General features: G+C 43.7%; 1 protein-coding gene across 1 annotated transcript; it reads right to left on the bottom strand.

The window, feature by feature from the left end:
- Nucleotides 1–2,581: 2,581 nt before the first annotated feature.
- NPTX2 (neuronal pentraxin 2) lies at nucleotides 2,582–13,235 on the bottom strand. Its single transcript, XM_015876995.2, has 5 exons — nucleotides 12,702–13,235; nucleotides 11,245–11,461; nucleotides 7,620–7,864; nucleotides 6,111–6,290; nucleotides 2,582–4,246 (listed from the first exon to the last, which is right to left on the bottom strand). Exons 1-5 carry the CDS (start codon nucleotides 13,134–13,136, stop codon nucleotides 4,019–4,021), a joined length of 1,305 nt encoding a protein of 434 aa, XP_015732481.1. The 5' UTR covers nucleotides 13,137–13,235; the 3' UTR covers nucleotides 2,582–4,018.
- Nucleotides 13,236–25,503: the final 12,268 nt, after the last annotated feature.

The following is a 25,503-nucleotide window of genomic DNA, read 5'->3' as shown; positions in this document are numbered from 1 at the left end:
TCCCAGAGCCCTCTGCTGCTGCTGGGACAGAAGGAAGATGTGTGGGACAGCTCTGCCCAGCACTGAGCCAGCAATAAGGCTGCTGCCCACTCTGGGCCCTCCAGGGTAGGGGAGAAAACTGATTGCTTGATGCTACAGGAAAAGAGGAGCTGTGTCTGAGACTACAGCAGGACAGCAGGGCAGGTTTCTCTCTGCAAAGAGGCAGCAATCAGCAAGCACCACAGTCAGACAGGAAGTTCTAAATCACCTGCGTGCCCAGCGCTGTTACACGGGAGGCTTTAACACACTCTTTAAGACAAGAGGTTGCCCTTTGAACAGTTTCCTTTCCTCCAGTAGGATCAGAAGTGCAACTTTTTTCTTGTGGAGATAAACCTGGGTGACCAGCCCCATTGCAATGGGGTAACATACAGCTAAACTACCACATTACCAAGGTCTGTTTTTTTTCCTTCACACACAAGATAATAAGGAGGAGTTTTAGTGAAAGATCTCTACAAAAAGTCCCCTACAACCTGCGAAGCTCACAGGTTCCTGCACCAGCAGAGCCCTTTCATTCCTGCAGTGACTTTGACAGCACTCTCTTCATCGGCAGATCTCCAGTCAGTGGCAGCCCTTGCTGCACCTGCCCGCCCTCAGGTTCCTACAGCAGCATCAAGGGAGCACGACCAGTGGCCAATGCCTCTCCCAACCCGCAGGATGCCGACCTATCTCAGGGTCACCCACAGCACACAGCAATCTTAGCTCTGTTTTCAAACAAATTTCCACGCGTTCCAGGTGCTCTCATCTGTCACTCAGCTTTTCTAAGTTATCACTTCTGTGTACTCAGAGCAGTTTGGGAATGAAGGCTGTCTTGTCACTTCCACACTCCATAAACAGCATAGCTACTGGAACATGGCAGTCCATACTCCTGTTTTGCCATCTGCTTATAAATGCTTACACACCACGTGATCCCCAGCACATGGAGCAGCAGAGTAATTACAATACATTTCCATTGCAAGATAAAAGGGAAAAAGGGGAAAAAAAGCCCCTTTTCTTCTTGTTAATGAAAAGCTACTATGGCACCAAAGAAAGATGAAGATATGTAGTAAATACATGTATATATCTAAAAGATCTCTCAGTTAAATGCATGCTGCTCAGCTTTAGCTTTCACTGAAGAGTCAGCACCTAAAAAAAACAACGGAACCACAAAATCCTGCCTCCAAATCCCCACCATCACAGTTATGTAATCAGTCAAACAGCAACACAGGACTAAGTTGTTTATCTTTAGCAGAAAAGATCCATCTGAGCTCCAGCTCAGGTTGTAACAGGATGAACGTCCCCACGCGCCCTCTCACCCAAACACCTTGACGTACCTTGGAAGAAAGCAACTATTTTTAGTATTGATTTCCACATCCAAGGGAAGCTCTGTTACACTCCCCTGCACTTGGGTCCTTCCATGGCCTCCTCAGCACAGGCAGGGCAAAATACAGAAGCACATGGCCAGCTGTGCTCACTGCTCCCCAAACACCCCCACCCAGCCGGGGATACCATCTGTTTGCTGTTAGCCAGTCCCAAAAGCAGATCTACCATTAGAAATGGGCTTGAATAACCCTCCAAAAAGAGATCAGCACAGCCAAATGAAGTTCTAAAGCCCACTGCCAACAAATAAATCCCAACACTGAAGCAGATTTAATGACAGAGCACTTCCACCTGCGGGCTCCCAACCATTCAGGAAAACCTCCGTGACAATTTCACCTCCATGGCACCCCTTCAAGAGCAGAGGGAAGTCTGCGTAAGGCCTTTCCCTGAGAGGGCAGCCCTCAGTTTGGGTAAAGACAGACTTCAGTTCTGTCAGTCCAGACAGGTGGACTGACAAGGAGGCTGATGTCAGCACTGGGGCCAATGCCTGTGCAGCTCTTTCTCATAAGATGGTCTCAGGAGATGAGAACAGAACAAAATGTTGCACTATTGCTGCCTTTGGGACATAAAGTATTGGAACATGGCAGTGTGTTTGTCTTTTGTGGGCAGGAATTGCCAGCATTGGTGTGGGGACTTGTTTTCTAAACCAATCCAAATGAGATCTTTGAAACCTGATGGTTCCACAGGAGCCGCAGACTCTCCATGGCTGGAGGCATTGTGGCTGCAGCTGGTTGCTCTCAGACTGAGCACCCTCAGCTCATTCACTTGCCCAGCAGAGCACATATCTTGCTGACAGACCCATTCCAGTACTGCATTCCAAGGGACAATTTCATCCTGCTCACTGACCTGACCTCACACTGGTTTGGGACCCTCACGCTGCCTCCAACCAGTGCTGTGCCCCATGCCATCTCTCACAATTGTAACAGCCACCACTTGTTGTGCCCCACATCATCCCCAACCTCAGCAGCAGGCGATGGGCACAGGGGCTGTGACACCCATAGCCAGCCTTCCAGTTCCAGCAGCTCCTTTTGGCCAAGGCTGGGATTTAGGACACGTCGGGAATTCAGGCAACCCCAGAAAACAAGCTCCTCCCAGGTCTGTACTATTAGCAGCCTTCAGAAATATCATCAGAACCCACAGCAATAATGAGAAAGAACATTCGGTGTCTTGTGCGACTCCACAGTAATTAAGAGACTCGTTTTACATTGCATTTTAATTAAAAGTTGGTTGTTTTTGTTGTGGTTTTTTTTTCTTTAAGAACAGCATACTACATATTAATGGAAATATGTAACTTCAGCCTACAAATGGGACCGTCACCATCTTATTCTTACAGTTCAAACATATGAAAAATAAAGTATGATATTTAGCTATATAAATACCCCCACCCTCTTAAATTATTTGTTCTTTTCAATAACAAAAGTATTAACTCTTTCCCAGTATGGTGCATTTGCTATCTGCGAGCCACAAACTAAGCAGTCACATCGATGCTGAGGAAATAGCAACGCTGTTTGCAAAGTATTTAGAGAAAATAAAAGATATTGCATCCAGCCCAGTGCTTACAAAAGAGACAGTCAGCAAGAATTGAAAAACCAGCACATTTTACATCGGACCATCATAATAACATAGAAAACAGTGCAGAAGACTCATGTTGGAAAAATATAGTGATTCTCAGCAAGCAGAAACTGAACTTTGGCACTTGCTCATAAAAAGGCCTTTCAAAGCAAAACAAAACAGAAATTCACTTATTCACAGCTTGTATATTTTAAAAAAATAATAATAATAAATCAAAAAAGACAAGGAATGAAGCAAGAGAAACAATAGAGAAAAGTTTACAGGCCAGGTCACTGCAAATTCAGTACATTCAACCTACAGAAAGTACAAACACAGCCCTTTGCCTAACATCTCTCCTGGGATCCTGGCCAGGGAAAGACAGGCTCCGGGACAGAGCCCACCTACAGCTTCTCTGCTTCCACAGAGCTACGCTGGCCACAGCCCTATCTTCACATTGAACTAGAACTGCATTAGTCAGATAACATTGCCTCCTTATCATAAAGTAAAGATTTCTGATCTGAAAATGAAGAAGCGAGACTGTTGCACTCAGACAGTGGCTGTTCTGCTCTACTCACAGTTGCACGTAATCACTGAAATATAAGGATTAGGTGATTTCTTTAAAAAGGGCTAAAAAAGAATGGCTTCAATTCAAAGGGGAGACAATAGACTGGAAGGAAGGGCTCCCGTTTAGCCTGTTAATCTCAGTGCTTTGTCAGACTGCACGTTACCAAAAGGACGACCAAAGTGCAAGGCTGCTCCTCAGCCCCACCAGAACTGCTGCCCTGCAGCAGGGCCTGACCCAACAGCAGCTCAGCCCAAAGCGTGTTTTTGGATCAGGCCACAGGGAAGGAAGGGATGCTCTAACCAACAAGTACTTCTTCCACTGTCAGGCTCAGTGCCCCAAGCCTAACAGCTTTTTGTTATTGTTATTTTTTGCACTGAGGCCATTTACTCAATTTCTTTATTTTCTATTTCTGAGGAGTTACGGAAGGGCAGAGAGAAAAATCAGTGCTTTAGATTGCACAGGAGATTGTCCTACTAAAAGGGGGCACTTGATGGGAAACACTTGCAGCTACAAATCTAGCAGACGCTCTTCACACGTCTCCACAGGCCACTTAGTTGCACCTCCAAACACATCCACGTTGTTGTCAACCCAGGGGATGATGTTGCCAGGCATGTTGGTAGAGCAGTTAGCAATATTCATGATGTCTTCAGCTTTTAAGACCCTGTCCCATATATTGAACTGGCTCATCTCCCCAACGAAGGCTTGAGTTGCATCAAATCTTCCTCCAACTGTGTCCTTTAGGAACACAAGAATTAGGATTAGACAAGGTTATTTCAGCATTTTTTTCCACCAAACCTGCAGGTCCTCCCACCCGCTGCCACCATGCTGGAAGGAAGTACAGAACTGCACTGACCAGCAACTTCAGGCTTCTGGAAGGACCACTGTGAACAAGATGTTATTCTGTGAAACAGTTAAAAGCCCCAGTCTGGAATGGTTTAGAATAATTCAAAGCAAACAGTAGTAACTGCATATCACCACGCAAAGGTATGCAGTCACTTGTAGTTAGAGCCCCCAAGCCATGCAGCAGGAAGGCAGCTTTAGATACCAAATCTGAGCGGGGATCCGTTTTGCAAGGTTGGCACAAGAGAGCTTCAGCAAGAACTACACTGACACACCAGATCATTTAAAGCTTTATAGTTACAGACTACACGGGAACTGCAGCACTTTGTCAATTGTCCGCATGGACCTCAAGGTGGGATCTTCAGGTTCTGCTGGCTGAGCCACTGAGTAACTCCAACAGTCACTCCACAAACCTGAAGGGTTTATTTGCTCAACTTGAAGATCAAAATCATATTGAGTAATCATACTAACAGAAAACTGACAGCATAGGACAAGGCCAAGCATTGCACAGGAAAGTGGTAAAAGAGGGTTGCAGAAAGGTTGCCAGCCATTTAGTAGTAAGCTGGAGCATCTGCTGTGTTGAGCGTGTTAGGATTCCAGATTTACCATTCTGTCACTTATGTCATGGATAAAGATCTACTGAAATCAGCACAAGGACAACATTAATTCTTCACTGTCTTGCCCAGCTGTGAACTTCAAAATCCTGGAGAAATAGTATTTTCTGATATGTATTACAAATCAATGCTTTTTATTCGCATAACGCATATAAAAGCCCAGAAAACAGAAAAATGTGAAGATAAGAGTCACAAATTCATGGGCAATGGATTAAAGAGATGTTAACAAATGAAAGATTAAAAATCCTTTGCTTTTTTCCCATATTCAGAAATGGCTCATCCTCAATATCCTAACTGCAATAGGTAGGCAATACTAATATCTAAGCTTTCTTAGAATTTGCCTTTGGAGAGCTGTTTACTTACACCTTTTAATGAGAAACCAAATATATGACGTAGAATTCAAAACTTTTGACTTCAGATTCATCTTTAAAGTAAACATGAACTTCTAAATTAGTCGTGAACTCCACTACTGTAAAGATATAATATGTTATGTACCTGGAAAGCCATACAATTCAGTCTAGAGGGAATTATCCCTAGAAGGTACATCTATAAATGACGGTGGAAAACCCACATGCTCTCCAGATCCCACTGTTGCTGGTCTGCTCATCCCCACACAGACTTTCCTTTGTCTAATCTGAGGCCCCAGGGTTAACATTCTGACTGTTCTTGGCATAACGAGGAGATGGAGGGGATGGCAACAACCAACCAACCTGTTAAGGGGGGTGGCCAATTTGGCTTCAATTTAAAAAAAAAAATTCAAGTAAGCTTGTTCTGATCCAGGAAGCTCCATTTTAACTGTTACTTTCTGTAACTTCAGTGGCTTCATTGCTGGTTGTCAGCAATCTAACTCAAAGAACTTCATTTAAGGCACTATTCAGATTACTGATGAAGTTGCACAGTGTAGCATTTAGAGTGGGAATAATTTCCAACATGAACATTCTGAATATTTAATAAATAAAATAAAATGTCAATGTGATTATATGAAGTTTCTTCCTTTTCATCTTTTAGATAGCACATATATGATAAGACCAACCATTTAGCAGTTCTTCCTCACACCTACATGTCTGGGGAGTCTTAATTTTCCTTTTTTTATTGGGCTTTTCAAACAAACCACACACACCAGTGGAACTCAGTCATGCACATACCTGCTCCTGACCCAGGATCAAGACACCTCCAGGTTTAATTGGGTGCCAAGGGGCAAGATTCTCTCCAGTGCCAAGCTTCTCTCCATCCTGAAAAGCCTCCCACATCCCATCTCTTGTTGTCCACGTGATACAGATATGATGCCATTTTCCATCACTAATGAAGAGAGGAAGCTGGGCAACCTACAAAAAAAATAACAGTAATAATTCTAAAGAATACTGAATGCTGCAAACCAGGTCTGTCAGTTCAAGCACAACATTTCTAAAGGGCCAGCATCTATCTACCACCTGCATAGGCACAGACAACAGGAGCAGATACCAGTTAATATTTTCCTACTTTGTCCGAGCAGTCTTCAGAAATTTACTTAAATCTCACTGCTCAACCCTAAGTTTCCATCCAGTGTTCACATATTATGTTTCTCTTCAGGTCTAAGGTTTGTCTGCACCACTTGCAGTAAGAACTCCAGCTTAGAGTGGTCTGCTTCCAGTGGAGCTCACAGAAGCTGTTATGCAGGGATTATGCTTCCTTTGGACTTTGAGCTAAAAACCCACCCAAGTCAAAGACACAAATGCAGTGGGCTACAAAGCAGCTGTGATGTGGGACAAACATGAGCACAGCCAACATAAGAAAACATTCATGCTCATATCTTCTTCTCTTTCAGAAGCCATTACAAATAATCTGCTTTTATTTGTATTGATTCAGGAGGATGGTAGGATTGTTACAGTTCCTGAACTAGCCTCATGACTGAACCAGCTGAGCTGCCCTGTAAATCTGTAAACACACAATCCCTTGGAGAGCAGTGAGTTACTAGGAAACCTACTGGGCCAAAGAAAACAAGGGATGGTGCCTGAAGGCAAGTTGTGCTACAGTGCAGCCCCAGCAGAGCTAAGAATCTCCTCTCACGGGGATTCAAACCCAGTCACTCTGCTACCAGCACTTTCTTACTTTGTGTAACCAACCCAAGCTGAGGGTGACAAAGAAGGGAACATTCAATAAATTGTCACTTTTCTATCTAGACAAAGTCTTGAAAAATTACATTTAAACTGATGTTCAGTCACTAAACGTAATAAAACCAGCAACAATTACATGCTGTTTACTCTGTTTTCTGCCAGTGGAGTCTTAACATAGCTGAACTCATAGGATTATAAAGATAAAAATTCTGCAGTTGGCTTAGATCTCACAGATGTTGTAGTAGTGTGGTTTCAAATACTGTTTCTGTTCCTTAGAGACAAACAGGGTTACAAACATAAGAAGCCAAGACCTGCTTAAACTCCAGAGGTGCACACCTGGCTGTCACGCTCAAGCAGTGCACAAAGACGTGCATCATTGGGCTTTGTTGAGAGCACTTCTGTTCAAGACAGATGGGCAACAGCAGAAAAGCAGGCACAGGTCTAGAGCTGGCTGCCTCACTGAGTGCCAAGGAGTTCTGAGATGTACCAAAGGTTCAAGCCTAGAAACACCAAGCATTATTCTGAACACGAAGATGAATAAAGGAGCTAAATGAGTCTCACCTTATCATTAATTAGCAGTTCGATCGGATTATTCCCCCATTCTATGAGGACAATTTCATTAGCTTGACCAGGAACAGCATATGAGAAAGGGGTGCCAATTCCAGGAGAAGCACTTGATCTCAGCCATAAACACACAGTGAAAGCATACAGCTCTGGCAGAGTCTTCTTGATCTTCCCATACAAGTAGTTAGTGCGAAGAGGAAGGGACACTTTGAACTCATCAGGTGATTTAAACGCACTGTTACCTAGAATAACATTGAGGAAGAAAAGCCTTGAACGCTAGACAAAACAATATATATGTATATAATTACATATATATATAATTAAATATATATATATATATAATTACAGTTCAGAAAAAAAAATGTAATTTATAATGAAAGTCTTCAACCTTACTCACTTCAGAGAGAGTACACAAAAATATACTGAAGCAGTATTAGCAAATGTTGATTCTACAACACAGTTAAAATACAACTAGATGTAATATACAGCGTGCTAATTACTTAGCTTATTTTTCCTGCTTGCTCAGAGCAAAATATTGGATGGCACACAACTAATGAGAAGCTATTAAATATTTTTCTTCCTTCGTCACTCAGCTCATGGCTAGAGGCCTTCGTATTTCACACAACTCAAACTGTTAGATATTTTATCTAACATATCTAACTGTTAGATATGTTAGATAAAGATATTTAATGCTGCTAAACATGGAATCTCTGGTTTGCCTGCTATTAAGGCATCACAGCACCTTCACAAATAATGCCTTTTCTCCTAATACTCCCACATAGGGAGCCAGCAGCAGCATCCCCATTTTGCAGATAGCTGGCTGAGATAACAGGCTGAAACTCCCATTCTGGATGACCAGTCTGAAGTAACAAGAATGAATACACCCCAGAAAGCAGAGTTATGTTTAGAAGGACTGATTTCCACCCCAGAGACAAAACCTGTGGAGATCTGAACCAAAATATAAAGCTGAAGTTCAAAGTGGCCCAAAGAAAAATGTGACAGGAACTTGAAAACTACCAAGACATCGCACAAGTAATTTTTTAAGGTTCATATACATTCACAAAGAGAAATCCCAAATTGCGTCACTAAGTACAACCCTATAGTTCTGCAGTAGAGCATTAACTCCAACCTTCTAGCATCCTGCTCATAGAATCATAGAATCACAAGGTTGGAAAGGACCTACAAGATCATCTAGTCCAACCTCCCTCCCTTTACCATACCTACAGAAAACCACTAAACCATATCTCCTAGCTCCCCTAACTCCTCTAGTTCTTCCGATCCCCACCCATTTTTACCCACCCCTCCCGATACAAATGACATCCCCTGCTGAATTTTCACTCCCATCTAAATGAAGAGCTGCTGCCACAAAAGGTTGCCACAATTTTTATATGCCATTTTTAAACCATTGGCACTCTCTCAGTTCCCATTATCAGAAGTGTTGTGACTGCATTTTTCTCACAAAAAGAGGGGGTGGAAGAAGAAAGAGCTTTTCTGCTGCTAGCATCTGTCTTGAGGAACGTACAGATATTCCAAATTTACAAGCAAATAAAAACAGGGTCTTAGGGCCAATGTTCAGCAATCTCCACTAGGCTGGCACAGCCTGTCTCACATATAATAGAAAATGTACTCCATTGAGAGCATTAGTCACTGCCTGAAAGAGCTAAAGGAAGCAATAACAGGTTGGTAAAGAATAAAAGTATAACCAAGATGAACATGCACAGTGAAGGACAGTTCTTGCCCTGAAAAAATCTCAATTAATTTTGAACAAGAAAGGTAACAGCTATTCTTTTTTAGAGGGATTTAGATTTAAAACACAGCAAGTGACTTGTCCACGCTTCCAGCAGCACTACACAGAGCACGTGAGGTCAGGTACCATCAGTTGCAGGACCATTCCTCACCCCAGTCCTTTTTGTCACATCACATACTGTAGAGGCAGCAAACACCAGGTAAAGAAATGAGCTGAAGACTTTGGCAGTTGTGGTAGCCATACGAACCTCAAGCTCCTCTGCCCCACGATACCTCATGACTTCTGCCACAATTAGATACAGAAACCCAAAGTTCATGCAGCCACTTGAGGTCTGTGCTTCTCCATTTACCTCACTTCAGGACAGCCAGGAGCTTATGGCACACTCGTTAGCTGACTGGAACAGATGCTAAAGAGTATGTCATTCACAATAAAAGCACAGGAGAAATCCTATTTTTAGGAGATGCCAGATCACAATGAACATTGACTGCATGTAATCTACAGATTGATGAAGTTCTTAGATCATTATTTCCCTCACCTTGGTTTGACTGAGGAGCCAAAGGCACAGAACAGCTAAGCAAACTGCAATGTAACAGACAGCAAATTACACAGCCAGAAGCAAACCTGCGTCTTGGTTGCTGGCCCCAGTGCCCCACTTCCCTGGAGGCTTGCAGGAAGACAGCCCTCTCTCCACACACAAAAAAACAGAGCTGGGAAGGGGCTATTTTTAACCTAAATAAATCACACATCCTTGTTCTCCCACTGCTACATCTCTCTTTCTGATGACTTACTGATATGAGTCACATCTTTCAGAGACAGGACTAGCAATACTTGCCAGTAAGACACTACCAGACTACCAGTTCTCTAGAATATTAGTTATAGTGTAGGCCTTATTTTAGCTGTAAGGAAAGCACCAAATAACAGTCAATAGAGGAACTCTTCTTCCTCTTTCCTCACCTTCCACACTTCTATTTCAAAATATTAATAAAGTATGATTTAAATTGACTCATTAAGCTTCATTTTTAAATTAATGAGATATGTGTGTTCTCATTTTGAAAGCATGTCTGTTAAGCTGTTTTCAACCAGAGAGCTGTTCACCTTGGGAAAGTCATTCACAGATTGGACAGTGATGACTGCTGGTACTGCCCACTCTTAAACAGAAGGACAGCTCTGATCTGCAGCTTATTTCTGTGGGCATCTGTAATTCAAATGAATGAATTCTATCCAAGAGCACAGGTCTCAGCAATAATTAATTTAAGTATCTGATGAAATGACTGGGATTAAGACAGTGTCCTCCAGTGGCACCCGTGTATAATCTACAGTAAACTCCAAGGGCTACTTGGGAATAGGGCACAATTCAAGTACTTGCTGCTACTCAGTGGCATAACCAGCAGTAAAACTGAAGACTTCATACCAGCAGTGATACTTCAAAAGCAACAGAAAATGGTTCTGGAAAAGATGCCATTTATTACATCAAAGGCAGTTGTGCTAATGCAGCCCATGTTATTTCCCAATAAAGAAAGGTAGTTCTTAAACGTGCACTTGGTGTTACCCTGGTATTTATCTCACATTGATATCATACTACTTCCAGTTTTCACTCGTCTCCTTAATATGCATCTATCTCACAAACACTAAGAATTTCATCCTAAACAGCCCCATATGCCAACGTAAGAGACAGAAAGCCAACAAGCAGGAAGCCTGGGATGGAAGGAAGGAGGGAGTCTAAGCATTAACACTGTTATCTAATATCTAGTCCAGCACCTTAACCAGAAAGCAGCTGTCTTTCCTTCAAGGCACACACTTAAACTAGTGGACTAGATGGGGAGAGAAGGCAACACAAATCAGTGTGGAGAAGAGTCCAGATTCTGTGCAAATTACCTTTTTCTAATTCAGACACTCTTTCTAGCAATGCATTCAAGGCTGTCTCTGTCTTCTGCCGATGGGCTGACGTCTCATTATGAAGCAAAGATTTTTCATCCTCAAGCTCAGCCACCTTGCTCAGCAGCTGGCGTTCCAGGTCTCCAAGCCTCCGCTGGAGCATCTCCCTCAGGTCATTGGGTAGTGCTGCGTACGACACATTGGCTCGGAGCTGGTGCTTCAGGGGAAAGAGGGAAAAAACATCATCATTTCTAAAACAGAAAGTTAAATGTGGATAGGTTTCTGACTCGAGGGGAGGAAGGCTGGATCCCTGAGCAATCCAGCAAGCACAGAAGAGGCGCTGCTTTTTAGTGCTTGTCAAGTTCACAGCTTTTATCAGCACTGTAGCAAAGGGCATCCTGAAACTAAAGGGCACTTCTGTAAGAGGTTTCCAGCATTGCATATGAAGGAGCCTTCAGACCTTCAAGCTCAGTGAAATCTATGTAGGAAGGCAGGTCTGATGCATTTCCATCAATATGGGTACATGTGGCACACTGGTCAGTCTTTCTTTTTCTTATCGTGAATGACGTTGCCAAACTGAAAAACTATTATTTAAACTAAAAAGTTGAGGAACCTCAAAAACAAATCACCAAACCCAAGTTCCCTCAGTTTCAGTTTGCAGAGCATGGAGCTGGACGCTCTTTAGACCAGCTGCAGATACTAAGAGTGAAAGAATTATCTAAATTGCAACCAAGAAAACCTCTGTGTTAAGTGGTTTCCCTTAAACCTGATCTGGGATCTCAGACACAAGGAAGCAGCTCCACCGCCGTCCTACTCCAGTGGTGTTTCCCTTCTACAGCCCTAGGAACATAACGGCAACACGAGGCGCCTCGAGAGGCCGGCAGCGTTATCAGAAGGTTGTTACACAACCACAGCACTCCGAACTGCACATGGAAAACAGCCCGCTGCTCACAGCTCACACAGTAACGCCAAGAAGCCGCTCTCCATCCTCCCGGGCATCGGTGAACCTCGGGAGGACGGCAGGAGGAGCACAACGCCCAGCGCCGCTCCTGGGGGGAATCTCACTATCAATTATTTCCACACGCGCCACTCTGGGCTGCCCAGAGATACACGGCAATCCTCCGGAGTTGGGAAGGAGTTCCCTCTTTCGTTCAGGGGCACAGGGCGCGTTTTTATCCAACGCCAGCCCTAAACACATCACCCCGTCCCCACGGCCAGCCCCGGCAGTGCCCTATCACCGCACCTCGAGCCCCGCCGAGTCACATCCCCAGACGAGGATGAGATGCGAGCACGGGAACTAAGGCGGTGACGGGCAGGAAAACCGCACCCCATCCCCGCACAACGGGGACACGCGTTGGCCGAGCAGCCGTCAGAGCGGCACCGATCAGCCGAGCCCCGCGCTGCGCCCCGGCCGGGAGGGAGGCTCGGAGCCGCGCAGGGCTGCCCGCCGGCCGTACCTCCAGACTCTCCAGGCGGTCCTTCAGAGTCTGCATGGTGCGGCTCAGCTGGTCGATGACCTGCGCCGGGTCCCGCGGCAGGTCGCCCATCGTATCCTTGCCCTTCTCCTTCTTCCACGGCCCCTTGCCGTCGGTCACCTCGCAGCGGCTCAGCTTGCCGGTGAGCTCGCGGATGGCCTCCCGCTGGCTGCCGATGGTCTCCTTCTGCTGCAGGACCGTCTCCCGCAGCTGCAGCACCGTGGCCTTCAGCTCCTCCTCGGGGGGCGGCGAGCCGCCCTGCGCGGGCATCGGGGGCAGCGGGCAGCCGGAGCCGACGGCGTCCAGCGGCATCGAGGTGCAGACGAAGCGGCTGCCCGGGGGGCTCTCCCGCTCCCCCGCCGCCCCTCGGCCGCCCGCGGCCACGGCGAGCAGCAGCCCGGCCACCACGGGCAGCATCCCGGCGGCCGCGCGGGGCGACGGCGGGGCCGCGACGCCGGGACGGGGACAGCGGCCGATCCCGCCGCGACGCCGGAGCCGCCCGCCCCGTCCCCTCGCGCTCCTCGCGCGGCTCTCGCTCCGCCGCCGGCCGTGGCTCTTATAGGCGGGGCGGGAGCGCGGGGGCTCGCTCCGGTTGGCTGCGGTCGCTGCTGACGCCGCGCGGTCCCGGCTGAAGGGGGCACCGAGCGCCCACCGCCCGCCCCGAGCACAGCGGGACAACGGGAGCACCGTGCCGGCAGGAGGGGAGAGGGAGGGGGGGGGGGTGAACCTCCGTGGAAGACCATAGGAGCGCGGGGGGTTTCGCTCTGTCATCTAATAGTTTGGAACGTAATTATTTACAGTCTCTACCCGGCCGCCCACGGGTACAATTCCCCACTTGGAACAAGTTTGCAGGTGGACACTGAGGATATTTTAACACGGAGCAAATAATGACTACGTATAACTTGATTAAAGATGAATAAAACCGAGGAATAATATGTCATAAATTAAAATAATAATAATAATAAAATAGCCACCAAGTAGCGTCCTCGTAAATTACTTCTTATATACTTTTTATTTTACGGAGTCTGCAGAGCTGCACGTCAGCCACAGGTACCACGCTCACTCCCTGCAGCCCAGCCGGTCTGTTCACGCCCTCCAGCAATGCCCTGCTTGGAAGCTGCATTACTCAGAGCTGACGGCAGCCAGTAAGTCACAGCAGAGAGAGATTCAGCTCACATTGCTTACTCAGAAGGAGAGAATACAGGGGATGTGTAACAGGCAACCAGAGGCTCCAATTTCTGCCTGAACTCCTGTCTGCAAAGCAGGGCTCAGGGGCCTGCACTGCTTCCTGGCTGGAGGAACAGACATCACTGCTCTGCCAGTTATAACAGGGGAGCACCAACTACAGCACTGGGATGCTGCAGCGAGGAGGACCATCCAGGTACCCAGGGAACATCCCACCTGCCAATGCAGTGTCCAAGGCCAAACTCCCTACTGTAGGCCAGCAGCAACCAGTGCTTTTACAGGGGTTGATTCCTGCTCTGTAGCATGAACTGGGATGGCTGCCTGTGAAAATGGCCTCACTTCAACAGAAACTTCAAAATCCTGATCCAGGTCTTTAACACTCATCCCACATAGGAGGTGTCCCCAAGCAAAGATTTTGGCTCGGTGCATAACTAATAGAGGCATTGGTCCTTTTGAGTTTCAAGCTGCTTAATCAGAGATTCTGCCCTAATCTCTAATTTAGGCAATCTGAACAGTAACTCAAACAATACAGCAATACACAACTGATTTCCAGAGGTCTGTACAGTATATAGCAGTAAATTGCTCATGAAATGTTTTGTCCTTTACTACAACACTGCTTCTACCACCTTTACCACTTCACAGTGGTGGACGAGTGATCAGCTGAGCCTACACTGTAGCTCCTTTTTAAACATGACTTAGAAATTCATGTTTTATTGAAATGGAAGTGAAGCACCTAAACTGCCCAGTGAAATCCTCAAGAATGCTGTCCGTTCAACCTCTGTCAGTAAGTTTTAATGCATTGCCCCAAGGAACTTATGAAGTTACCTTTAGTTTCTCCATGGCTCTTTGAAAAATATGGTCATCTCTCTGAACGTTCCTGGTTTTAAAAATGTAGACAGATTGCTTTTGTCTGCCTAGTCTGAAAGCAGAACAGGAGTCTACACTAAACTCTTTGGCAGACACTTGTTGTAGCATTCTGCATGCCACCAGCAGTGATCTCAAAGAAATAATTAACAAGCAAATCTGTCCTTTCATCTTGCATAACGTATCATTAAGAACGTGATGTTGTCAAAAAAGCCCAGTTTCATTTGTATGAAAACCCCAGCGAAATTAGAGTGATGCACCAGGAAGGACAACTGAAATTATGAATGCTGCCCAGCATCCTTCTTAATGTTTGCAGAATAAATCAGAGATACGAACAGTCTTTATCTACTTCATCTACTGACAGCAGAAAAGTCTCCTGGAGAAGTCTAACTGGAGATCTGCCACCAAACTGAATTCAAATCCAACCATCTCTTTAGGGACTTCGTATCAGAAAATAAGGGGGAACAGCTCATGAAGCACTTAGCAGGAGACAAGTACCTGGCTGCAGCAGTTACCAGCCACAGCACCTCAGGATAGTGCAGCAAGAGGATTTTGTTCACCAGACTTCAGATGTTCTTCATATTCCCATCGCACAAAGCTTCTGTGGATAAAACACAAGTAGAATACTAGAAGAAAGTGATCATCATGAGATACATTCTTTTTTTTTTCCCATTTCCTAAGCTGTTCTATGAAAATCATAAATGAAAACCGTATTCCCTTTTAACTCCACAGGATTTTTTGCCATTGATCTGAACCAATTCAGCTTTTCTCTAGATCATTTGAATGACGCATTACCTTTCTGAGAATCATTATTAGGAAGAGCTTCCTTCTGGCAGAGGAAGAACAGAACTTCCCCTTGAGGTGATTGCTGTAAAAACTAACTTTGTCAGAGAGATCACTGCAGGAACTTTCTAAGAACATTAGACACTCAAAAGAGGTCTCTCTGCCTCTGGCATTCCCATGTGCTGCTGGTGACCAAAGGACATGCACAGCAGACCTTTCTGGGAACGCGCATGAGCTGTCACACTGTGATGCTAATCACCAACCAGGAGAACAGCAGGTCAGCTTCTGCAGGGCCTGTTATCTTCCTGGTGCTCTGCAGACATTTAGCCCTAAATACCAAGCTCACAAATACACTCAGCAGTGAAATAGGTTACCCGCGTGGAGAACAAGCACTGAGACCTTCAGTGCCCTCTATTACTCAATACTTGAGTACACAAATCCTCCTCATGTTGAAAGAATTCTGCCCAATTCAAAGCGCAGTACAGAGCACACACAGAATTTGGCTAGGGATACATAGAATATATGCTAATATATCCTAAAGCCCATATACAGGCAAACATCAAATACTTCTACATGTACTGAGCTGCGTATCTGTTGTTTAAGGTTCCTCTCAAAGCTGAGAGCCCATTTCAATTTGATTTTGTGCAATAAGATGCAGTTGCGAGAAGACCAAACACTGTACTTCTGTCAGCACTGGGTGAGAAGCTCTACTCTCACCAAGCCCAGCAGCAGCAGCTCCAGCAGGGACTGCAGCCTGCTGCACAGACCTATGGCACACGTTATCAGCTTTGTTACAGGAGTCACAGTGCTTTGTACAGGAGCAGAAGTTACCTCCAGTTACATCTCCAAGAGCTGCCATATGGATAATTTTACAGGCCACTCCTGAGCTTGCCTTGCTGGGTTCCTACAGACAATGAACTCATGCTGGCCCCTCCAAATCCAGTTAGACTGCTAACTTGAAAGCCCAGCAGCAGGTGAAGAGTTTCCCTGTTGCTGGCAGAGAAACTGTGTCCTTCCACCAGGTGCCTCACTGCTATGATGGCATCAGAACATCCTTTTTCCTTTCCATGTTACAGGTACATAAACAACAAACATGTCTGTATCAGTCCATTACATGATGATGTGTGTATCACACACAGCACACACTCAAATGTGTATGTTAAGGATATTTTTTAAAGTTACCACATCAGAAATTTACACTTGGATTCAGAGCTAGAATTCACAGAGCAGAATGTAGCACACCCACCTTGTGACAGAGAAAGAAAAGAATACATGAGAGATGAGAGATCCAGGACAAAAGGCAGAAAGACTTGCAGTGCCTTTCCATTACAGAACATTACTACAGAAGCAGCTGGGTCTTTCGTGTCAGTCAGTCAGCTTTTCAATTCTGTCAGAAGCAGAGTGATAACCTTGAATGCTCTCCACGGGGATTTCCCTCCTCCTCTCACAGTCTTGTGTCCAATTCTGTGGCTGACAATTAGAAATGCTATTTTGTCCTGACCCACGTGACATCTGAAATGCCAAAGCACCCGATGTTCAGAGATGATGTTAAGGCACCTCAATAGGTTTCATCTCAAGTTCTAATGAGTGTGACAAAGTAATGATCCATGGAGAGTTTCCATAGAGTTTCTGTAGAGAGAAAAAAGATACGTCACATGTAAGGTACTTTTGCAAGAAGCTGCAGTGTGCACAGGTGGAAGAGGGCCAAAAAAGCTCCCAAATGAAGGAGCCTGTAATTGCAGCCAAGGATTCTGCACCATGTATGCTTCAGATAGAACACTTGGGCCAGCTTGTAGATGCAATGCTGTATCTGGAGATCAGTTTATTCACACTGGCAGACAGATTGTGAAGTATTTGGGATTTACCACAATCAATGGCAGCTCCTCTGCTGACCTGTGCAGCATATTGCACCCCCCAGCCACAGTAAGGCTACCTGTGATAAGAGGCACTCCTGGGAGAGAAGTTAACCCAGCCAAATCTCTTCAGATTATATTTGCCAATCACACATTTACTTGCCACTGCACTGCTTCGCCAGGCTGCAGTCTTTTCAGAGGGATAGATCCAAAAAAAAGGTATTTGATTCTAATGCTCACACTTGGTTTACTCTTACTGCTACTCCCTTGCATTTCACCCACCCATAGCTCTTTATCTCCTTTATGGAGACAAGGTCTTCAGCAATGCACCAGTCCATTCTCCGTGTTTTACAGTACCCACTTACTTCCCCACAAAGATGAAATACAAATAGTCAGCACCATAATAGCATTTACTCCATTATCTAAGACCCGAGTTCACTGATAATTTTAAATGTAATTCCTTTGTTTGGCATATTTCACACTATGCCGTTTGGGAAATGATGTCATAACTAAACTTTTCTTTGAAGATTGTCTTATATTCATTAGAAAGCATATACCAAATCAGTAGTAAGTTTTCAATGCCTTGCTTTGGTTGGCAATATTCCGAGTACTGTAAAATAAAAGGCGTTTTGATAATTCCTTTATGAAACAGATCCAGCTTTGTTGTTGTCATTACAAAATGCACATGAAAATAATTGTAATTGCAAATCACAAGACTTCATTTTCAAATGCAACGGGCAATGTTTCGCTCATAAAAACATCCCAGAGCATGAAAAAACGTTTTCTTTCCAAATCCGTGCTGTGCCTCAGCCGGTCTGAACAAAGGTCTAATGAGTTAGTGAATAGTGTGAAAAAATGGCTGATTGTTTGATGAGCTGCCCAGAGGGCAGGAAAAACTGCGACTGGTCTGGGTTTGATTGAATCCTGAGTCAACTGTCAGTGCCCACACAACCTGGACAAATGGGATGAAAGGCCAACGAGATATTAACAGGAGACATGTTGTACATCTGCTTTGACAGATGATTTTCACACTTCACACATTTAACTAAAGATCACTTTCACATCAGTTCTTACAAAGCTAAGTCACTTCTAAATGAAATGATTAAAAACAACCAAGGATTAAAGCATCAAAGTCTAAGCTCTCATAAAGCTATCTGAAACATTAATAATAATGATGAACAAAGATGGAGTAGAGCACTTACCTACAAAATTTTTAATTAATGAGACACCCATACATCAAAAACCGATCGATGGGTTTATACAGTGCAAAGAGCTTTAGATGATTTATTTCTCTAACATGGCGAAATACCAAGTACACACCACAAGCATTATTTTACCTGTGATTAAACAAGTACAATATGGTTTTATAGACTGTCAAAATTGTATGACAAGAATGAAAGAATCACCTTCGCTTCTTTCTGCTTGTGAAATGTCTGCAACCAGATGTCTTACCAAAATTATGGCTTGAAGTTAACCAACACAAGGGAGCTTTATCTGATGCCATTTGGGCCTGAATCAATGGCAAATAATTCAATATACAGACACCGAGCTACAGCAGTCAAATGAGCCAAAGGATTTCCTTTCTGCTGTTTAATCTGATAAAGGGCTTAGTGTCAGAGCTGCCCAAGGAACTGCTGCAAATCCAGAAGTGTGAGTTCTAATCCTGATGCTGGGTTGCATGCCAAAGACCACACTCAGAGCAGTGGCAATGGAGTACTTAACCTGCATGAGCTGCAAAGTCAAAGGCAGCCAGGCACAGCAGCATGACATGAGTTACAGACGAGTCCAGTTTGATGTGCCATCACCATGCTGTGAGGAGATGAGTGAAATTCTTAAAACCAAGAGAAGGCTTCAGAATCATTCTTCTCTAATCTGTATTTTTCTGCAATAATATTTCTAACATTTTCACAAGTGACAAATGTTGGACTGCAATAATACTTACTAATTTGCACCCACGTCACATTTGTAACGTTGTCCACCCATATGCACATAAAATACTATTTATGAATGAAAGCACATAAGGGGAATATTCGTAACATAAAGGAAAAGTAAAGGGAATATACTTAAACTTGTCTGACTCACACGCCGTTGTGCTATGATTCACAACTGCAGTCTATAGCCTGCTGTACTGGCTCAGTCACCAGACTGTTCCTCCATTTCTCAAGCCAAAAAGATAGCGTTAATGTAAAAGTGACGAAACTAATCGATCAGAAGACTAAACATCTTTGCTCCTGATGATTGTTTCTTCTTAGTCAGAGCAGCAGTTCAAGCAAGGAGTTAGCTATTGGTAACTGCTTTTTCTTTTTCACCTAGACGGATCTGATTCAAGCTCTTGATCCTTAGGATCTACAAAGACAAACATGAGAACAAATGCAAGCCTGGCTCCAGAGCAAGTTGATGAGAGGGAGCTCCTGTAAGTGAGGTTCATAGCAAAATCCAATTGCCTCTGCAATTTCCCTACAATTGCAGGAAGGCCAAGATTTTTATATCACTGCTGACTGCAGCATTGGGACTTTTGAATGAATGGTCTTTATAGTAAGTACACATAAATGGAATTTTGACACAAAAAGGATGCCTGAGCAGCAACCAGAGGGCTTCGAATTATGACAAGGTGAAACACTTTAGGAGAAACACTTTAAAAGCATCTGCCGTCTTTAAGAATCCATATCTCGGTACAGTCCAGCTCATCATGGCTGCTAAGGAGGATGGGCAAAATTTATAAGATTTTCAGTAACATAGAAGAAGAAACATCACAGTTTAGAATTCAGTCTTCACAGCCATATGCTCTCTCTTGAACATGACTCTACTAAGCCACAGTTTTCATTATTCTGCAAGAATTCATTTTCAGTTTGATCCAAAATCACATATACTGCCAAATGTGACACATGTCCTGAGGAACCATGTAAGTTAGCCTCAGTGCTTTACCTCTCAACTCAGTGAATGCTCACCTGAATCCCTGAGTCAGCACGCTGTAAGTCACCACCTCAGGACAGAAATGTCTGAACTAAGGCCAACCCAACTGTCCATGTTCCTAAGCTGAAATAATGGCTCAGATCTTCTGGTAAGACACGCTGCTCCATCACATTGCCTGTTTAGCCAGTGCTATTCATTCAGAAGCGTTCCAGTCTTCTTATAGTAACAGGGTATATTGTATATACTCCTTATCAAATGCTGAATGAGCTTAAACACATTCTAAGAAAAGCAGAGAAGCTCCAAACACAATTAGGGAAGAGAAGAAGTCCCTAATTTGTCTGAGGCGAGTCTGGAGCTTCCAGAACTGTTTGTTGAGAAAGAATTAAAATAGTTCTGGAATTATGTTCTACAGGATACAAGCTGATATTCCCCAGGAGCATTACTGAGTTGTCAGAAAGTACTGACTGCAATGCAGTGACAGCTTCTAATTAATCCACTTAGTACCATTAATAGCAATGCCAATGCATACACACACAGTGCTTGCACAAGAAACATAACGGAAAACACCTTGTATGTGAGCATAAAGCTGTGATCCTGTGATACCTGCTATGTGATACCTTTAGAAGAGCATGCTCACATCTGAAAACAGGAATGTTCTTTGTGTGCCAGCTTTCTGGAGAAGAAAAAAAATCCATGTTTCATTCAAATTACTTCATAGTTGTATATAGAAGCGTTAACAAATACAGTTCATATCTGGAATTCATACTTGTGATTTCTTCCTGACCAGTCGCTGCTCTGCTGTATCACTTTTCTGTCAACCCCTCATCCCTACAGATCCATGCTTTTAGCTTCTTCACCTGACTTCATTCTCCAAAGATATATTGTCTTTTTCCTTCTGATGGAATGGATATAGGTTATCAAATCTTCTATGTAGATGCTGAATCTTACAGAGAGCGTTGCTGTGCTTATAAAGGTTATGCTGAGGATTTTTGTGAATGTTTCCACTTGTGAGTCCTGATGTCTAGAATGTTTATGGAAACAAAATGCAAGGAGCACCAACATAGTTAAAATATCTCAACATCCAAAGTCACAAAACACACTTGTTTAAAGTCTACTCAATGGCATGTGATTTCTGAAACATCAAATTTTCTGTAATCAAATCACCACATTTCATTGTAAAAAAGTTTTAATTATTTTCCATACTAAAGCGTATTTCAATAATCTAATTGAACATTTCCCTTGTTAAAGGTCTATCAATAACCTTACCTCTCTGTATTATGCTTTAATATTCCTATAAGCATATTAAAACATCTTTCTACACATCATCTGTATTATGTACATAAAAGAAAGAGGCAAAGATTTTACGCTTATCAATGGAGCCTCGAAGGAGCTGTTATAGTATAAACATATTGTCTCAACCAGATGTAATTCTTTACACTAAAAGATAAAAAGAAAAGCCCACAGTGTATTCCAAGCTTCAATTCTCAAAGCTATTGCTGTATCTCAAGTCCATTAGGAAATTGTTTCCTGAACCAGACATAATGGGCCACAAATAACATAAATCAATTATAACTTGCTTTGATGCAAAAATATCTCTTATCCTACAATTTCAGTGAAAATGATTCCATTAAGAACCCCAGCCAATGACGGAGATTCAATATGTCAGGTACTTTTTCCTTTCAGAAGCCAGTTATACACGTGAAGAAAATTAAATGTATGAAAAGTAAGCTAGGAGAATAAGGAATGTCTGGCATTTATAAGAGACCAGGACTATCATTCACAATCGTGTTGAGATTAGGAATTGTACTGTCAGCAGCGTTATGAGTTCTGAAGATGAGTGAAATGCAACAGCCTACATTTCAGTATCAAAATATATCTCTGTTTGCCTAGAAAACTAATACGATCCTACATTCTTTGCAGGTTTTTGCAGATGGATGACTTTAACTGTAGGTAGCAACTCAATATAAGAGAGGATCTTGCTTACCATTTGGGTCTTCAGTAAATGTAGCTCCATTGACTTCATTTTCAGTAATCAGTTCACTAACAGTCCCCTGTAAAATGAATGAATGGATGGTTTTATTTGGGTTGGCTTGGTTTGCAGAGCTCAATAATCAGTTTTGTATACCCCTGAGGGTAAGACTAAAGTCTTCTCTAGCCAAAGAGTGATTGGGGCTTGAGCAAACAAATAAGCTTACTAGAGAAGACATGAAATTTCTTCCCATACTAGTTGTAGAATCTGGTCATGCACTTAGAATATTTGATAGTGCTCATGTAATCTGCTATCAGTGGCTGAATTCAAATGTAAATCAAACACTTTCCCATTATATATAACTTATTTGTAAATATTATTAATCTAATTACTATCTGCTTAATGGTACTAGAGCAAACTATTTGTCTTTGCATAAGGTACCTGCGTAGGTATCAAGAAAATCTATTAGCTTTATCTTTAAAGTGTTTGAAGAAATTAAATTCTTCCTTTGCCAAACATGGCAATCGATCACTGCTGCTCTCCAAAGGTCAGTAAAGATCCTGCTTCTGCCTCTGGCCCCATCTCGCTGTGCTGATGTGTTTCTATGGCTGTGTTCCAGGCCCTCCTTAGGAAGGCTGCTCAGCAGCAACCCTCCCATTGCCTGCTTTGGCTGCTTTCAAAAATATTTGACTTTATGTACTCAAAAATATATTTCTAATATCCAAATAGAGTCAGAAAAAAGGAAAATGTGCATAAGAGCTCCCCTTGATGGTGCTTTTCTTTCAAAGAGCAAAAAACATGTGCAACTATAATTCCACGCAGACCTACGGTAAGCTGAGTACTGCGTCACATCAAACTCAATTTTACAGATCCAGAGCACAAAGAGAACCCAAAAAGGAAAAGGACAGAAAAAAAAAAGAGGTTGAACTATCCAGCACACAAGCACCCAGAGGGCAAGAAAGTACCACTTCGTCTTGAACAGCCAAATGGTTTGAATCCACAGAAAACTTTCAGATCATCCAGTTACCTAGAGAGCCAGGTTTAACGTAGAGAAGGTATATTCTGTCCTGATGGAGAAGTGGGGGATGACTCATCTATGCCTCTATACTATGAGCTGTTCATTCTTTAACTGCAGGAAATACAATAAAAACTATGATGTCCAGATTGCTGACCTCACAAGAAGGAAGATTCATGTAATAGCCCCCAAAAGCTGCCAATTTCTACTGAGGTAATTGTGCTGAAGAGAGAAGCATAGTCCTTAATCCACACCAATTTTCCTTTCTGTTTGGGCTATACAGGATAACCTGTTCCACCATGTGTCCCGTCCAGTCATTGTGCAACAAAAAACACCTGATCCTGACAGAACAGTACGTTCCCTCTGCTTTAAAGAAAAACAACAAAATCCTGTGGAATGGTGGAACGACTCAGGGAAATTTCAGTCTGGCTTTTTTTTAAACTAAATTCCCACAAACATTCAGTCGCACGTAGCTGGAACTGCACACATCAGGATTTACAGGTCTTACTCTCCTTTTCCCAATACACCTGAGGAATCCTCATCACATTTAAAAGGCGCTTTCTCACTGTACACATATTAGCATTTTATGAAAGAAATAATTAGCATATCAAATGCTGGAGATCAATTAGCTGCCAGAGCACCAGTCTAGACACAAGCTCCTGACACTTGTAATAAAATCAAAGCCAAGCTGGCCGAATGCTACTGCTAACACAGTATGGCTTCTCAGAACAGCAGCAGTAAATGTTCATTCATTACCCTCCACACCAGCAGCGAAGGAGCTGATTATCATCTGCTTCCATTTGCCGCTATTGTCGAGCCAAATCCTAAATGAGTTCACAGTTACAGTGACTACACTTCTCCCATCTATGGCTATTGACTGTCTTTCCACCACAGCCACGTGCTCCCTGCAGCTCCCGCACCTCCTCGGGCAGAGCCCAGGCACTGCTCCTCCAGACTGAGCTCCTGCAGAGCCAGGGCTGCGCCTGGTGCGTATCACAGCTCGGATGCAGAAGTTCTGCTGAGCCCAGAACTCTTTGAGGTTTTGAAGGAATCTGAAGAGGATTTAACTCATGATGATGAAACAGGGCCAGAATGTTGTGCTGCACAAAGCAGAGATCAAATACATTTGCCCTCAAAAGAAATAAGAAAAATTGTGAGAGCTGTAATGCCGTGGTGAGTTGAGAACGAACAGCCGGAGGCGATACATGCCCAGAGAGCAGCGGCAAATGCAGCAGAACAGCAGCTGAGCACCTCATTCTGCAGTCTAAGTGTGATGTATTTCTCATGAGATTTCCCTATACATAAAAAAAAAAAAAGAGATTTTTCTTTAATTAAATGTAATCAGATCAGAAATCAAATGTCTGCTCTGAATGCACCACACAGCTGTATCCCAAATGCGTTCTGACAGCAAAGATCCTCCACTCTCCACTGACGCTCCGCTTCCTCCAAAAACCATCTTGCAGTTCTGCTTTCATCACCAGCCACTGTGATGGCTCAAATACCCACTGCCATTAGCAAATGGCTGTCTGCAGATACTGTTTACAACCACGCATCCAGGAAATGAAGGTGACTGTCTCTGACTGGAATTTCATCCACAGGTTACAGCTCAGACCATTCAGGAAAGAAACTGCAGTCAATAAATTCATTCAATACTGAAAATGGAAACGCAGGTGAAAGCTGCAGCCTGCTACCACTTGGTTACCCTGTGACTGCCATGGAGTGTTCTCCAGCACACTGCATTTCTCTCTCGCCTTTCCTCACTCCTCCCAAAGGATAATCAGGAGTCAGAAGCCTGGCACTGGCTTAACATGTAATGTTTTGAGCTGCATCCAAGCAGGATGCTGGTGACAGACAGCAAATCCCAGTCAGCAGTGCTCAGCTGAAGCCCTTTCTGAAAAGGCCAGCTGCACAAATCTACTACTTCAGGAAAACAATTCCATTTTAACTCCTTATTGAAATGCCCAGTGTTCACCCTCTTGTTTTTAAATGGCATGTGGAGCAGACATACATTGTCATATATGAGCACGCAGTACCAGGTGATAACAGCAGTGCTGTGAAATATCAAGACAAGTTACTTCTGCCACTGAGAAACATGCGCACTTTGGCAAAGTACATCACAAAAGCTGCCCAAGAAGATTCAAACTTAACACAACCTTCATTCCCAGGACTTCACTTTGTGGTGTTTGATAGGCACTGCTTTTT

This window comes from Coturnix japonica, chromosome 14 (genome assembly GCF_001577835.2).
Source record: "Coturnix japonica isolate 7356 chromosome 14, Coturnix japonica 2.1, whole genome shotgun sequence".
Classification (NCBI taxonomy): domain Eukaryota; kingdom Metazoa; phylum Chordata; class Aves; order Galliformes; family Phasianidae; genus Coturnix; species Coturnix japonica.
This window is presented reverse-complemented; position numbering and strand designations above follow the sequence as displayed.